The sequence below is a fragment of the Neoarius graeffei genome, chromosome 22 (assembly GCF_027579695.1).
Source record: "Neoarius graeffei isolate fNeoGra1 chromosome 22, fNeoGra1.pri, whole genome shotgun sequence".
Lineage (NCBI taxonomy): Eukaryota > Metazoa > Chordata > Actinopteri > Siluriformes > Ariidae > Neoarius > Neoarius graeffei.
Genome location: NC_083590.1, coordinates 56,385,988 through 56,400,323, shown reverse-complemented (window position 1 = coordinate 56,400,323; position 14,336 = coordinate 56,385,988). Strand labels below are relative to the sequence as shown.

General features: G+C 41.4%; 2 protein-coding genes across 2 annotated transcripts in view; one reads left to right on the top strand and one right to left on the bottom strand.

Moving 5' to 3' along the window:
• Positions 1 to 7,848, top strand: part of oxnad1 (oxidoreductase NAD-binding domain containing 1) — a 20,348-nt gene extending 12,500 nt beyond the window's left edge. Inside the window, exons 4-7 of the mRNA XM_060905005.1 lie at positions 2,571 to 2,712; positions 5,163 to 5,393; positions 6,326 to 6,434; positions 7,145 to 7,848. Of these exons, the coding sequence (XP_060760988.1) occupies positions 2,571 to 2,712; positions 5,163 to 5,393; positions 6,326 to 6,434; positions 7,145 to 7,302 (640 nt within the window). The 3' untranslated portion in view covers positions 7,303 to 7,848. The remainder of the gene's footprint in view (positions 1 to 2,570; positions 2,713 to 5,162; positions 5,394 to 6,325; positions 6,435 to 7,144) is intronic.
• Positions 7,849 to 12,556: 4,708 nt separating this feature from the next.
• npvf (neuropeptide VF precursor) lies at positions 12,557 to 14,045 on the bottom strand. Its single transcript, XM_060903964.1, has 2 exons — positions 13,923 to 14,045; positions 12,557 to 12,901 (listed from the first exon to the last, which is right to left on the bottom strand). Exons 1-2 carry the CDS (start codon positions 14,043 to 14,045, stop codon positions 12,557 to 12,559), a joined length of 468 nt encoding a protein of 155 aa, XP_060759947.1.
• Between the last annotated feature and the right edge of the window lie 291 nt (positions 14,046 to 14,336).

Sequence of the window (14,336 nt, the reverse complement as noted above, 5' to 3'; positions counted from 1 at the left end):
TTAGGGAGAGGAATGTTAACCCATTCTTGTCTAATGTAGGATTCTAGCTGCTCAACTGTCTTAGGTCTTTTTTGTCGTATCTTCCGTTTTATGATGCGCCAAATGTTTTCTATGGGTGAAAGATCTGGACTGCAGGCTGGCCAGTTCAGTACCCGGACCCTTCTTCTACGCAGCCATGATGCTGTAATTGATGCAGTATGTGGTTTGGCATTGTCATGTTGGAAAATGCAAGGTCTTCCCTGAAAGAGACGTCGTCTGGATGGGAGCATATGTTGCTCTAGAACCTGGATATACCTTTCAGCATTGATGGTGTCTTTCCAGATGTGTAAGCTGCCCATGCCACACGCACTAATGCGACCCCATACCATCAGAGATGCAGGCTTCTGAACTGAGCGCTGATAACTCGGGTCGTCCTTCTCCTCTTTAGTCCGAATGACACGGCGTCCCTGATTTCCATAAAGAACTTCAAATTTTGATTCGTCTGACCACAGAACAGTTTTCCACTTTGCCACAGTCCATTTTAAATGAGCCTTGGCCCAGAGAAGACGTCTGCGCTTCTGGATCATGTTTAGATACGGCTTCTTCTTTGAACTATAGAGTTTTAGCTGGCAACGGCGGATGGCACGGTGAATTGTGTTCACAGATAATGCTCTCTGGAAATATTCCTGAGCCCGTTTTGTGATTTCCAATACAGAAGCATGCCTGTATGTGATGCAGTGCCGTCTAAGGGCCCGAAGATCACGGGCACCCGGTATGGTTTTCCGGCCTTGACCCTTACGCACAGAGATTCTTCCAGATTCTCTGAATCTTTTGATGATATTATGCACTGTAGATGATGATATGTTCAAACTCTTTGCAATTTTACACTGTCGAACTCCTTTCTGATATTGCTCCACTATTTGTCGGCGCAGAATTAGGGGGATTGGTGATCCTCTTCCCATCTTTACTTCTGAGAGCCGCTGCCACTCCAAGATGCTCTTTTTATACCCAGTCATGTTAATGACCTATTGCCAATTGACCTAATGAGTTGCAATTTGGTCCTCCAGCTGTTCCTTTTTTGTACCTTTTTAACTTTTCCAGCCTCTTATTGCCCCTGTCCCAACTTTTTTGAGATGTGTTGCTGTCATGAAATTCTGTCTTAATATTTTGCATCTTAATTTTTTTTGCACCTTTGGGACTAGCACAAAAGAAACTTCATTGTGCCTTAACAATGATAAAGTGCTTAAGCTAGTCTGTAACTATACATCAACATAATCACTCTTATCCAGAGCAATGTACAACATGCCCAGAGCAGCTGGGGGTTTGGCCAAAGGCACTTCAGGCATTCCTGCTGGTCCAGGGAATCAAACCAGTAACCTTTTGGTCCCAAAACTGTGTCACTAACCATTAGGTCGTGGCTTCCCCTTTGTCTAATACAAGGACACCGTGATTACAACTGCAACACACAGGTGCTTCAGTGTTCCACAGAAATACAGTATTGGGGCAGTAGTGAGTTTGGAAAAATTGTGCATAGTGCCACCTGAAACAAAAGGTTGCCGGTTCGATTCCCTGGACCAGCAGGAATGGCTGAAGTGCCCTTGAGCAAGGCACCTAACCTCCAACTGCTCCCCAGGCTGCTCTGGGTGTTGCTCTGGATAAGGGCATCTGCCAAATGCCCGTAATGTACTGGATAATAAAGTGGCCACTGAGTAAAGGCTGCTTGGGAGAATTTTATATCGCCCCCTAGTGGCAATTTTTTTGCCTCAACACCTTTTTGAAAGTGAAGTCTGTGCAAATAACTTGTAAAACAAACATATATATATCATTTGGATATTTCCAGAAGCATTGTTTTTTTCCAAGATGGCTGTCTATCTGTTTGGCTGTTCTAACGTGGTGGAAAATTTATTGCTGTAAGTTATGAGCTCCCTTGTGGATGAATTATCGCCTGTTTAATTTTCCAGTGGATATTTGGTTTATGGTGATTTTCAAGCTGATAATTAACCTTGTAGCATCCAGCTAAGTCCAACCAGGACCTCGGTGTTTCGTAATACAGGTGACTGACCCACATTTCCTAATTTATCGTCTCTGGGAGAGATGGCGTCTCTCTTCCCTTCAACTCTGGAGCTGGTTTTGTACTGAAGTTGAAATGATCCGGTCCGTATAACACCTCCAGAACAGGGGGTGGCTAGATTGTGTCCTAAAACAATACAGGGCTGGTTCCTAATTTTTTTTTTTTTCCTTGATCAGTGACAAAACCTGTAACGTATACTCAAGAGGTATAATGTTGTAATGTAGTTGAGGACAGAATCTCTGATCTCACTCTGGTGCAGTTCTGCCTGCTGTGTGTGTTTTATAACTGAGCATACATACAGTATATAAATAAATAAATGCTGAGAGAGTTAAATGCTACATTTCCAACATCTAAACTGAGTCATTTGGCTGGTGTCTGGTACAGCGGTGACGTAAATTGGAGGCCAATCGTTCGGTTTGCTAATATTAATGTGATAAAATGGACATGCATCCTGACCCCGTTTTCAGCAGTGAGCCTGCTAGATGGTCTGACATGTTTGCTTGTGTGTTCATGTGTTCAGGGTGGACTTTTTCATTCCCGGTGTGGAGAAAGTGGGTGGCTTTTCTGTGTGCTCCAGCCCCGGCCTTCTGCACAGAGAACGAATTATAGAGCTGGCAGTGAAATACACCCGGCACCCACCTGCACACTGGATACACACGGAGGTGAGTGTGTGACGGGCACGAGTAGACGTGACGGTAGATTTCTTTTTCTTCTAGTTTTTGTAAGAGATGGACGTGACACTTGAACTCAAAATGGCAACAAATGACCCAGTGCATGTTTTATTGTCTCCCAGTATTTAAACAGGTGTTGCATATTTTAAGGCTGCACCATACTGGAGAAGTGATAGAACAAGAACAATTCCCATAGTACATCTAGGGCATGCCAGGAAACGCCAATAAAAGATGCGTTATGGACGTGACAGAAAAAGCATCACTTTTCTTGGGTGACTGTACATTTTTATCAAACTCTGTGAAATCGTAAACCTAATGTCGAAATGGAGATATCCGTTTGATAGAGGGGTCCAAGGTGAATATTAAAAAATCTTTGTTTAAAATATTTTGTATTTCATGCAGAGTTTCGGAAGGAAAAGTCAGCGTTATGGACGTGACGAAATTCCATTATGGATGTGACGCGTCTGAAATAGACATGGCATATGTTTAGAAAATCAGCAATTTAACCACCATAACCCTTTGAAAAACTCTCTAAATATCAGCTAAAACTATCAAAGTTCTTAAATAATATTTAGGATGGCTATTGTTTTGTGGATTTTAGCATACATTTCTGTGGCTTGTGGCAATAATATAGAATTGTACATGATCAAAGTTGATTGTAGCTTGGGTTTTATATTATAAGAAAGAAAGACTGACATATTAAGGTGAAGGGAACAATTCTTGTGACAAATTGGTTCAACTTATTCACATCTGTAAAATACAGGCCTAGGTGATATCTCTGGGAGTGGTTTTGATGTATTACATGTTGCTTTATTTTTGCATGGTGAGGTTGACATTTACATGGAATTGCCCTTCTATTAGAAATGAGATTCAGCTTGATGACCAACATGGCAAGGAGTAGCATTAAGTTCCCTAATATCGGAGAAGGTTCTGCTCAAATAAAATGAGTTCTTTGACTGCATGGTGATGAAACAGGGAGACACGCACATGGGTATAAAAAACACACCAGTTTAATAATGGTACTAAATGCAAAAAAGGATGATAATATGGATGGATGTAAAGCAGTGGTGTATAAAAGTACAATCAAAAATGAAGATGGAACGCAACAGCGGGGATTATAGAAACTGCTGCAAGTAAAAACTGCCACAGAAAGAGGAAGCGCAAGGTCAGAAGGGCCAGCAGCTGGAGTCGAGGATTCTGAATGACCAAAAAAAAAAAAACCCCACACACTGGCCCTCATTTATCAATCTTTTATTATCAACCAGCACAGATCTGAGTGTAGAAATCATATCGGGGATTGATTATATCACCCTGAATATTCTCAGTTTAGACGCCACGCCTCTAGACTTTGCGACATAAGAAGAGAAACATCTCCAGTGACTCACAGGGATCCAGTGAGTGATTAGTACTGTACCTACCCAAACACCTTTCTGTTTCAGTCAGCAGTTTCTGTGGGATTGGACCGTACAGGTGAGCCTTCATGATTTACTTCAAGATCTGACTGTTCTCTTGCTGCCTGATGTATCCCACCCCTCGACAGGTGCCACTCTAATGAGATCATCAGTGTTATTCACTTCACCTGTCCGTGGTTTTAAAGTTCTGGCTGATTGGTGTGTGTGTGTTACAATAATAAACTCAAGTGCAGTAACATTGAGTTCCAATTCAGCTTTAAAGCTCCTGGAGGGCCGTCCGCCCAACAAAGCTGAGACCACCGTCTCGTTTAATGGTGAAAGTAAAGCAGAAGGAGGAAGAGAAACCCGTGCCGTGCTGTGGGAGAACCCTCTCGCTGTGGTTATCGGTTCTCTGTGCGGTCACCCCGAGGCTGCCGTTGGGTCAGTTCTCATCAGCGAGTTCTTCATTCTCCCCAGAAGCTGTGGTTTCAGCATATGCTTAACACTAAACGTGCCTTAGTTGTTGAGTTCCCAAGATATTAAACTTTTTTTTTTTTGGAGTTGGAGGAATCACACAAACAACAACATGGAAATTCATGACCCTCCTTTCCAGGACTGTCTCATTTGAAGAAAGGTTTTGGTTTTCTAACAGCTGAATGTTCATTTCTGAGTTCCAAGATCAGTGTGGTTTGCAGTCCTGGGCCTCGTTTATATTTTAGTGTTCAGACACTTTGTCCTCAGTGCATCGCTGTGTCTCGGATGCCTTTCAGGTGAATGTGGACCTGGAAAAATTGACCTTTGTGTACATTTATATTTATCTTGGGTTTTTATCAGGACGCCAGAGTAATACTGTATCACATCCAGTACTTTAATGTTCTGGGTTTTTTTTTTTTAAAGTGTGGTGTAAAAAATTTGATTTTGAAGAGAGATTTTCTCCATGGAAAGATTAGAATTTTGGACCCCCCCAAGCCCACACTTTTTACATTTATTGTATTGGGAAGCCGATTGAACTGTTCTCTCTCTCTCTCTCTCTCTCTCTCCCCCCATCAGTGTACATTGGGCTCTCATGTGGAAGTGCGAGTTGGGGGGGATTTTTATTTCGACCCCTTGCCATCTGATCATGCAGTGGACCTGCTTTTGGTGGCTGGTGGTGTTGGTATCAACCCGCTTCACTCCATCCTAACGCACGCTGCAGATCTACTCCGAGTGCCACGCACGTACACGCCGGGACACACGCACCTCTGTTACAGCGCCAAGGACACAAAGGAGCTGCTGTTCAAAGTGAGTGTGCGTGAGGATAATCTACAGCCTTTTCACGACGTTTCACATGATTCACCGTTTCTCACTGATCAGTGTATGTGCAGAGGATCTAAAAGTCTACACACCCCTGTTAAAATTTTTGTGATGTAAAAAATGAAACCAGTATGAATTTTCACATCATTTTCCACTTTTGACGTCAAACAAATGGTTTTGGGGGGAGGGACTTGGTTGCACAAGTGTGCACAGCTTTCTAGAACAGCACACGTGGCTGTGTGTTCAGAATTACACACACGCGTTCAAAAGTAACCATAATCAATGAAGTGACCCTAATTAACCCCAAATTAATGTCTGTTTCTGTGGGAATTTGTCTTCATGAAGTGAATCTCTGTCTCCAAATACCAATCTATTTTACCCCAAACCCTAGAGGCCTCTGTTACACAACTGAAGATGAAGAAAAACTTCACATTCCAGCACGATGATGACCTGCACGTTAGCAAATTAACATTATGTTGGTAAAGGAGTGGCTTCAGAAGGAGAAGCTCAGAGTTTTGGGATGGCCCGGTCAGAGTGCTGATCTAAACCCTACTGAGAACCCGTGGAATGAGTTGAAGAGGGCTGTGTACAGGAGATCCCCTCGCAGTTTGATGGATCTGTAGCACGCACTGATTTGTTGTTTGAATCAAAACTGTACATTAATCAAATGCATCTCAGTCTGTTGGACCTAATAATAACTTAAAAACGCTTGTAACAGTGCTGTCTGTTTATTCTGGTGATGCACCTATAGGAGCAGATCTCTTGGGGTTAGATCTCGAACAGGAACGGTTCCTTGTTGAACTTGCACACGACCATCACTCACTGCCTTTCAACTGATTATAATTCTCTGAATGGAATCTGATCCACCAGCTATGTTTAGTGGATCACGTTTTTTTTATTTATGTATAATTTTCTTTCAGAATCGCATCATTGGTGTTTGTCAAGAATTTCCAGAAAAATTCTCCTGCAGCTTCCACGTGACGCGGCAAGATTCTGAAATCGAGCCAGAGCTCCAGTCCTACACAACCAGTGAGTCCTCCATTTAGCTTCATTTAAATTTTAATTTAAGATTCACACGTCATTTCTGGACTACAGACTTCGTCTACACTCCCCGGCCACTTTAATAGGAACTTGGTGTTGGGTCTAAGATCTCTGTTCTTGGCTGCAGGAGTGGAACCCAATGTGTTCTTCTGCTGTTGCATGCTGAGATGCTTTTCTGCTCACCACGGTTGTAAAGAGTGATTATATGAGTTACTATATCCTTCCTGGCAAAAAAACTGGAACCAATCTGTCCATTCCCCTCTGACCCTCTCTTATCAACAAGGCGTTTGTTTCCACCCACAGAACTGTCGCTCACTCACTCAGTGTTTTTTGTTTTCTGCACCATTCTGTGTAAACTCTAGAGACTGCTGTGTGTGAAAACCCCAGGAGATCAGCAGCTTCTGAAATACTCAAACCAGTCCATCTGGCTCAAACCAACACCCATACCACAGTGAAAGAGAGTCACACTTTGAGATCACAATTTTTTTCCCATTCTGATGTCTGAACATTAACTGAAGCTCTTGATTTGTATCTGCGTGATTTGATGCATCGTGCTGCTGTCGAGTGGTCGGCTGATTAGAGACCAGCACAAAACAGCAGGTGGATGTAGGGGTGTTCCTAATGAAGTGGTCAGTGAGTGTAAGTCCTTGATTTATTACTGCAAGATGCTTTGACTGGTTGTTTGTCTTCACTTCCAGGTGGAAGAATTTCCCAGGAGGTCCTGAGGCCTCACCTCAACTCTGGACGCACGTTGTGTTATCTGTGTGGACCGCCACCAATGATTGAGAGTTTGAGTCAAGACCTGCAAAGTCTTGGCCTGTCTATGAACCGAATCCTTTATGAGAAATGGTGGTAGAGATCCAGCCCATTACATGTCAGAAAAGACATTTTATATTTAAAATGTACAATTTCATACCTGCCCAACTTTCCCTGTGTAATGCAGTTTCCTGCTCTACAAACAGCACCTGGTTTAAATCCTTCACACATGATGATTGTTACTCAGCGATGCCTTTATCATATCGGGTTATGTGGGGGGGAACCCAGTAGGTTTTTATTTCCCGTTAAGTGTTTTAGTACTGGGTTTAAACACAGGCCTGTCTGTCTCTCTTCTCCCCCCCCCCCCCCCCCCCCCCCCAATTAAAAAAAATGGCTGCCTGAACATTTCCTCTTCTGTAATTTTGTGTGTTTTTTGTTGAGAACAGTAGCTGCACTAAGAAGTGTCATGTTCACACATCCTGTTTTAATATGGTGACACTCAAGATCTGTTTTTTCCTGTTTTAAAGGTTTTCCAAAAGTGTTTAGGTGTCTTATGGACACATTTTGCAAATTCCTGTAGTGCTTTCAGAGCAATTCCACAAAAGCGAGCTGAATGATACAAAATAAAGCTCTGACTCCAAAACTATATCCGTTTTCACAAGATCTGCTCACTCTGACCCTTTTGAGGGGTGTGAAGGACGTACGGTATACGCCCCTTGTTACTTGCTCCCTGTATATTATTCAGTTGTTGAACCTGGGTGGAATCCACCATTTTAAATCCGTATGGAACCGTGTCGAGACCAGTGAATAGGAGTGCTCTTGCGGAGTTCAGCTTTGGCTCAGAATGAGAAGGAAATCTGGTTGTTCTCTACAGGTTCTACATGGTTCCACATGTTCCAGTCCCCTCCTAACCACCAGGTGCACCAAGGCACATTCCATGGCATGTTCATAAAACATTATTCATAACTACCAGCTGTTTCTCAGCTTCGAAAACACTGCAAAAATACATCGATGTTAAAATATCCATGTGTGGTTTACACTGAAGTCTCTCCTTTTGTGAAACAGATACAGTCTCCAGAGACCAAACTGCCAGAAATAAAACAAACCCAAATTATTTCTTATTACTGTTGGACAGAGTTTTATCATATAATAAAAAAGCACTCGAGTTAAACTGCTGAGGAATACCTGGTGGTTTTGGTTATGGGAGTAGAACCCAGATACCCTCAAGTTCTACAGTCTAGTGGCTTTTTTTTTTTTTTGTCAAAAGTCCACATTACATCAATACACACACATTAGATCTATCAGCAATGTCTAATAGCTTCGTGCTAATAGTAGGAGTTTGTGTTTATATGCATCGCTGAATAAATGCCAACGTGTGTAAATAATTACTGCCAGTGGAACGTGCAGGAGGTTGCGTTCACCCCGTTTCTTACAATTTGTACATAAAACGCACCAAATTAACTTAATGATTTATATTAGAATTAGTTTAGTTAATAATCAACTAAAATTAATGACTGAAATGAAGTGGGAAGTCATTTTTAGGTTCAAATTTTATTTTTAGCTCTAAAAGAGTATGTATGTATGTGACCATCACATGCCAAGAACAGGTTAATGTGACCGATCCATTTTTGTATTACCACATTTCTATCATTGATTAAATAATTTCTGGCGGCACGGTGGTGTAGTGGTTAGCGCTGTTGCCTCACAGCAAGAAGGTCCGGGTTCGAGCCCCGTGGCCGGCGAGGGCCTTTCTGTGCGGAGTTTGCATGTTCTCCCCGTGTCCGCGTGGGTTTCCTCCGGGTGCTCCGGTTTCCCCCACAGTCCAAAGACATGCAGGTTAGGTTAACTGGTGACTCTAAATTGACCGTAGGTGTGAATGTGAGTGTGAATGGTTGTCTGTGTCTATGTGTCAGCCCTGTGATGACCTGGCGACTTGTCCAGGGTGTACCCCGCCTTTCGCCCGTAGTCAGCTGGGATAGGCTCCAGCTCGCCTGCGACCCTGTAGAACAGGATAAAGCGGCTACAGATAATGAGATGAGATGTTTGAGACAATACTTTCAAAACATTCCCTCACATCCTTTGGCTGTAACACTACCAGAAAGCAATCATGCCATGAGCAATTCACCAACACTGATGACTGATCTTTCATCAAGACTCCAACCAAATGAATAATTCTGTTTCTAACACCAAGGAATGGTGTCTCTCCCCCCCAAGTTGCTTTGAAACCTCTATAACTACAGCCAGCTAAACATGACCACTAAAGCCCCTCTTCAGGTTATATCACAAAGCTTTATACCGTGTAAATGTAGCACCTGTGTGGTACTGGGCACACAAACTCGGATCACATGGATGTGCAAGTACGGTAAGGATCAAATATTTTTGCACATTTTTTAAATCCTGAAATATTGCATCCATCCATCCATCCCTGTAGCCGCTTATCCTGTGCAGGGTCGCAGGCAAGCTGGAGCCTATCCCAGCTGACTACGGGCAAAAGGCGGGGTTCACCCTGGACAAGTCGCCAGGTCATCACAGGGCTGACACATAGACACAGACAACCATTCACACTCACATTCACACCTACGCTCAATTTAGAGTCACCAGTTAACCTAACCTGCATGTCTTTGGACTGTGGGGGAAACCGGAGCACCCGGAGGAAACCCACGCGGACACGGGGAGAACATGCAAACCCTGCACAGAAAGGCCCTCGCCGGCCACGGGGCTCGAACCCAGACCTTCTTGCTGTGAGGCGACAGCGCTAACCACTACACCACCGTGCCGCCCTGTCTCAAACATATTGTGCAAAATTCTAAGTGAGAAAAAAAATTGTGTGGTTTCATGAAAGTGGAACGACAGATTTGTTTAAAAGAACTGTGCAAGTCAAACTTTGAATAGTTTTTTTTCATCTGTCAACTTATTTCTGTCTTGCATATGCTGTATGTACACATGTCCTCACATCCCTGTTAAAATTGCAGAAATTTGCAATTAAAACAAGATCTCAAACAAGAAAACTCATATCAGATGTTTTTTTACCTTTAATCCGATACAACAACCAACAAAACTCAAGTGAAAACCAAATAGAAACCTGCTGTGACTGCTCAGAATGAACCATTTAATTTTAAAATCATGTACAGATTATTTGAGTAGGTCCAATTCTTGACGTTATCTTGGGTTCATTTGGCTGCTGAAGTCATGTTCTGTAAAGAATGTGCATGGATAGGAGCTCGTTCTCAAAAGGTATCATTCAGAACAGGGGTATGAAAGAATTTCCACGGTATGAGGTTCTCTGAGGGTAGAAACCCACTGGCACTTTTCTGCATGGTACCACCTCAACTTCTCTCACCCTTTTTTCCTGTCCTCATCCTTTTTTTTTGTCTCATCTCTGTCATGTTATATTCTTTTTTAAAAATTTATTGGTACATAAATGAGTTTTCATTTACTCATGTTGAATTTTTGAGGTTATGGTGTTGCCCATGGTGCTCAGGCAGAACTCAAGAAGAAATGTCCAAATTGACTTTTCATCACATCACATCATATGTGGACAAGTGTGTGTGTGTGTGTGTACAAATATATATACAGACTCAAAGAAAACCAATTCAACATTCACAGAATTTTGCAGACACGTTTCTCAGGTGGTTGTAGGTTTTGTTAGATTTCAATGCACATTTTACTGTTTAAAACTTTGTCTTCTTTTTCAACCATTTCAAGCATGTCCTCATGGGCTGATGTCCTGTGGAAGAGATTAGATGTCAAATACAATTAAAACAGTGGCAGGATATTTAATGTTTAAATAAATAAATAAAGTTTATTTGAATTATTCTACCTTATTGTTACGCATATAGGCCTGACAGTGCTGTTCACAAACAAATCAGAACTTTCAACTTAACGCTGTAGAACATACTGTATATGGCCAAAATATGTGGACACCAAACCATCACACTCATTTTTTTTTCTGATTGGGGAAGGTTTTCCACTCATGTTTGGAGCATTAATTTGCCAATTATTTGCCCATTAATCCACAAGAACATTCGTGAGGTTGGGTACTGTTTCGGTTGATGTCAGGGCTCTGTCACAGTTAGTCATGTCATTTATCATTTGGTTCGTGGATGAATGCCTGGTATGTATTCTACAAATTCTACAATTTGTTACTACTGTTGGCAAATTAGAATTCACCAGGATATTTGATTTTGATATTGCATCATGGCAACCAGTTATTTCTGGTTTGGAGCTCACTGGAACAACCTTCTCAAGAGTTTGTGTAAATAATAAATACTCATCACTGTTGGTATTTCTGAAATGAAAAAGTTTTAGTTTAAAATCATTTGAAAGTGCAGGAAAATTGAGGTGTATACGTCAACAATAAATAATGCAGATTTGCATTGATTTAACTTAGTTTAGTACTTTAATGGTGGCTGGCCATTGAGTGAGCAACACCAAGCAAGAGTCACGAAATAGGAATTCACAAAAACCATAGGATATCAGGGAAAGGCTAACTCCTAAGGATGAGGGACCTGCTACTTGATTGGATGGTGAAATGTTTTGTTTCTGATGTTTCCTGCTGCACGACACTTTTAACCACCAGGTCAAGCTTGGTGGCAGGTGGTGTGGGTTCTTTACCTCGATGCTGTTTATTTACTGATTTTACTTGCAAAGTGAAGATTCATAAAGCCATCACAAAAGGTCTTTTATGAAATCTTTATAATGAGATTTGTTATTGATTCAAGTATAAGCATTTGTGAATCTTTTTTTGTGATTTGCATATATATATATATTTTTTTAAATTGTGCATTTGAATTCCGTATCTCCAAATGCATCCTACCATAGAAATGAATGTTTATATTTCATAAAATGTACATTTCTTAAAATTCTTCACTGGTTTTCAAGAAGACAGAAGTTGCCATTGTAGATCACTGCTGTTTTTGTCAGGCTTGCTCAGAATAATTAAACCATTACATGTATTAGTTTTGTGTGAGTCGGCACAAAAACTTGTGCAAAATTAGGTGGTAACGTATCAGGTGCAGGTTTTTCGTAACCTGACTATTGTCGTTATCATCAGTTCCTGTTACATGATTTAGTTATTCTGAATATATTCTAATCATCTCTCATATCTGAGGTGCTATTTGAGATGGCAAGAACAGCTTCTGAGTGAAAACACTGCGAAATCTCAAATATTATATATACTGCTCTCAAATTGAAAGATCACATTCTAAAAGGGGAAAAAATCTCCGTGCGAGTTTTTTTTATACATGAACTGAAAATAAATCAATATTTCCTATAATATTATATCTATTTTTACATAACCATGAAATATTTGACTGCCAACAAGAACACTTTACCTGTCTTTACGTGATGGCGTATCAAATGTGATTCTCAAACAAAAGGTTTCGCTTGACAGATCTCTGTTGAAGAGTGGTTGAAGGTGGACTTTCACCACGGCAGCACATTGTACACCAGTGTAGACCAGAGGTAGGCTTGGTGTTTCCTGAGCGACCAAACCTCTGCGGTAGGTTGATGGAGGTCTCGGGAACCCATTGCAGGTGTGCACGACCAAAGCGGAGAGGCAGGCTGGCATGAGCAGGCGCTGGTTTTGCCAAGGGCTGGTATAAGTGAAGGATGGTAGGGGAGTTTATTTTGCTGCTAGTTGGAGCCATACTCAGTGTGGATTTTTCCATTTCCAAATTCCGGGGAAAGGCTTCATTGGTCTTGAATATTGGGCATACAAAGGATTGTGTTTATTTAGTTTACCATGTTGGTACAAGTTGAACATCAGTGAATGAGAAACAATGAAACTTAACATTACACAGAAAGCCAAATGCTGCCTTTTGCTAAATAAATAAAACAAGCATGTTTTTCTTTTATGTGTTTCTTTTAGGACATAGCTATGATAGAAATAGGGGGCATGTAGGCATCAGAACTGGAACATGGAGCAATGGATGAACGTGGCCTGGTCTAATAAGTCTTTTACATTACTTGGACAGCTGGATGCACGTGTTTTACCTGGAGAAGAGATGTGACCATGCACTACAGGAAAAAGACACGCTGATAGAGGCAGTGTGATCTTCTGAACAATGTTCTTCTGGGAAAACCTGTGTTCTGGCATTCATGTGGATGTTTTTCTTTGCCACGTACCACCTACCTAACCATTGCTGCAGACCAAGTACACCCCTTTATGGCAACAGTATTCCCTAATGGCAGTGGCATCTTTCAGCCTTCTGGCTGCAGTCTTGCTGCCTTTATGACAAAACTTCTTTCAGAATCAATATCCTTGAATCTGGCCTGATATATAATTCTCTGATCATACAATTACAGAATTGAGCTGTTCCAGTTGTTGCACACAATCCATGGCTTGTCAAGAATTCTAGTAACATTTCACTGTTTCAAATTTCATTGAAGTCCACAGTGGAACCCAGTGGTGTTTAGGAGATACCATCAGCTCCACTTACTCAAAAAGGTTCAAACACAATTTTCCAACCTGAGAATCGAAATCACATCGGCTTCCACCTCTGGGCAATTGGGAAAAACTATCACATGCAGGTGCTGGCATAAACAATACTGACTTGCATAAATTACTCCTGCATTTTTCAGGCCAAAAAAGCGAATTTACTACATTTAATTTGAAATCAATCAATGAATTGAAGAAAGCTACAGCATTTAGGTTTGAAATGCAAGAACCAGACCGACTTTTATGCTTATTTGTCATAGTTGATACAAAGATTTACTTACCTTTAAAAATATTCTTCTTGTGATTGTGATGTTGCCAGCAAGTGGAAGTTTGACAGTATTAACATCTGGAAAGATCAAACTACTTATGATGCCTAGTGTGAGTGAGAGTGCAGAAAAAGACATCTTCTGATCTTCGTAAGGATCCAACGTATTCCAGACTATTTATATTTACTTACACACACACACACACACCCTGCTCTAAACACGCAGATTCTGTATGGAACACAATCACAATAGTATGCTTAATACCAGAATAATTTTGTGCATTAAGCATGTTATGCATTTGCTAATTGCATTCTTTGGCACATCTTAGTAACAAGAGACAGGAGGGAGGAATTGAAGGGGCTCTTTAGATTGCATTAGAATTAGAAGACTAATTTTACTGTACAGGATAGCGAAGCGTGGTTTCCCTTT

Excerpts from the sequence above, each read along its gene's own strand:
- npvf (XM_060903964.1), bottom strand. The coding sequence starts at position 14,045 with ATGTCTTTTTCTGCACTCTCACTCACACTAGGCATCATAAGTAGTTTG. Across the intron at positions 12,902-13,922 it reads CAAGAAGAATATTTTTAAAG|ACCAATGAAGCCTTTCCCCG; the intron begins GTAAGTAAATCT and ends CCAATATTCAAG.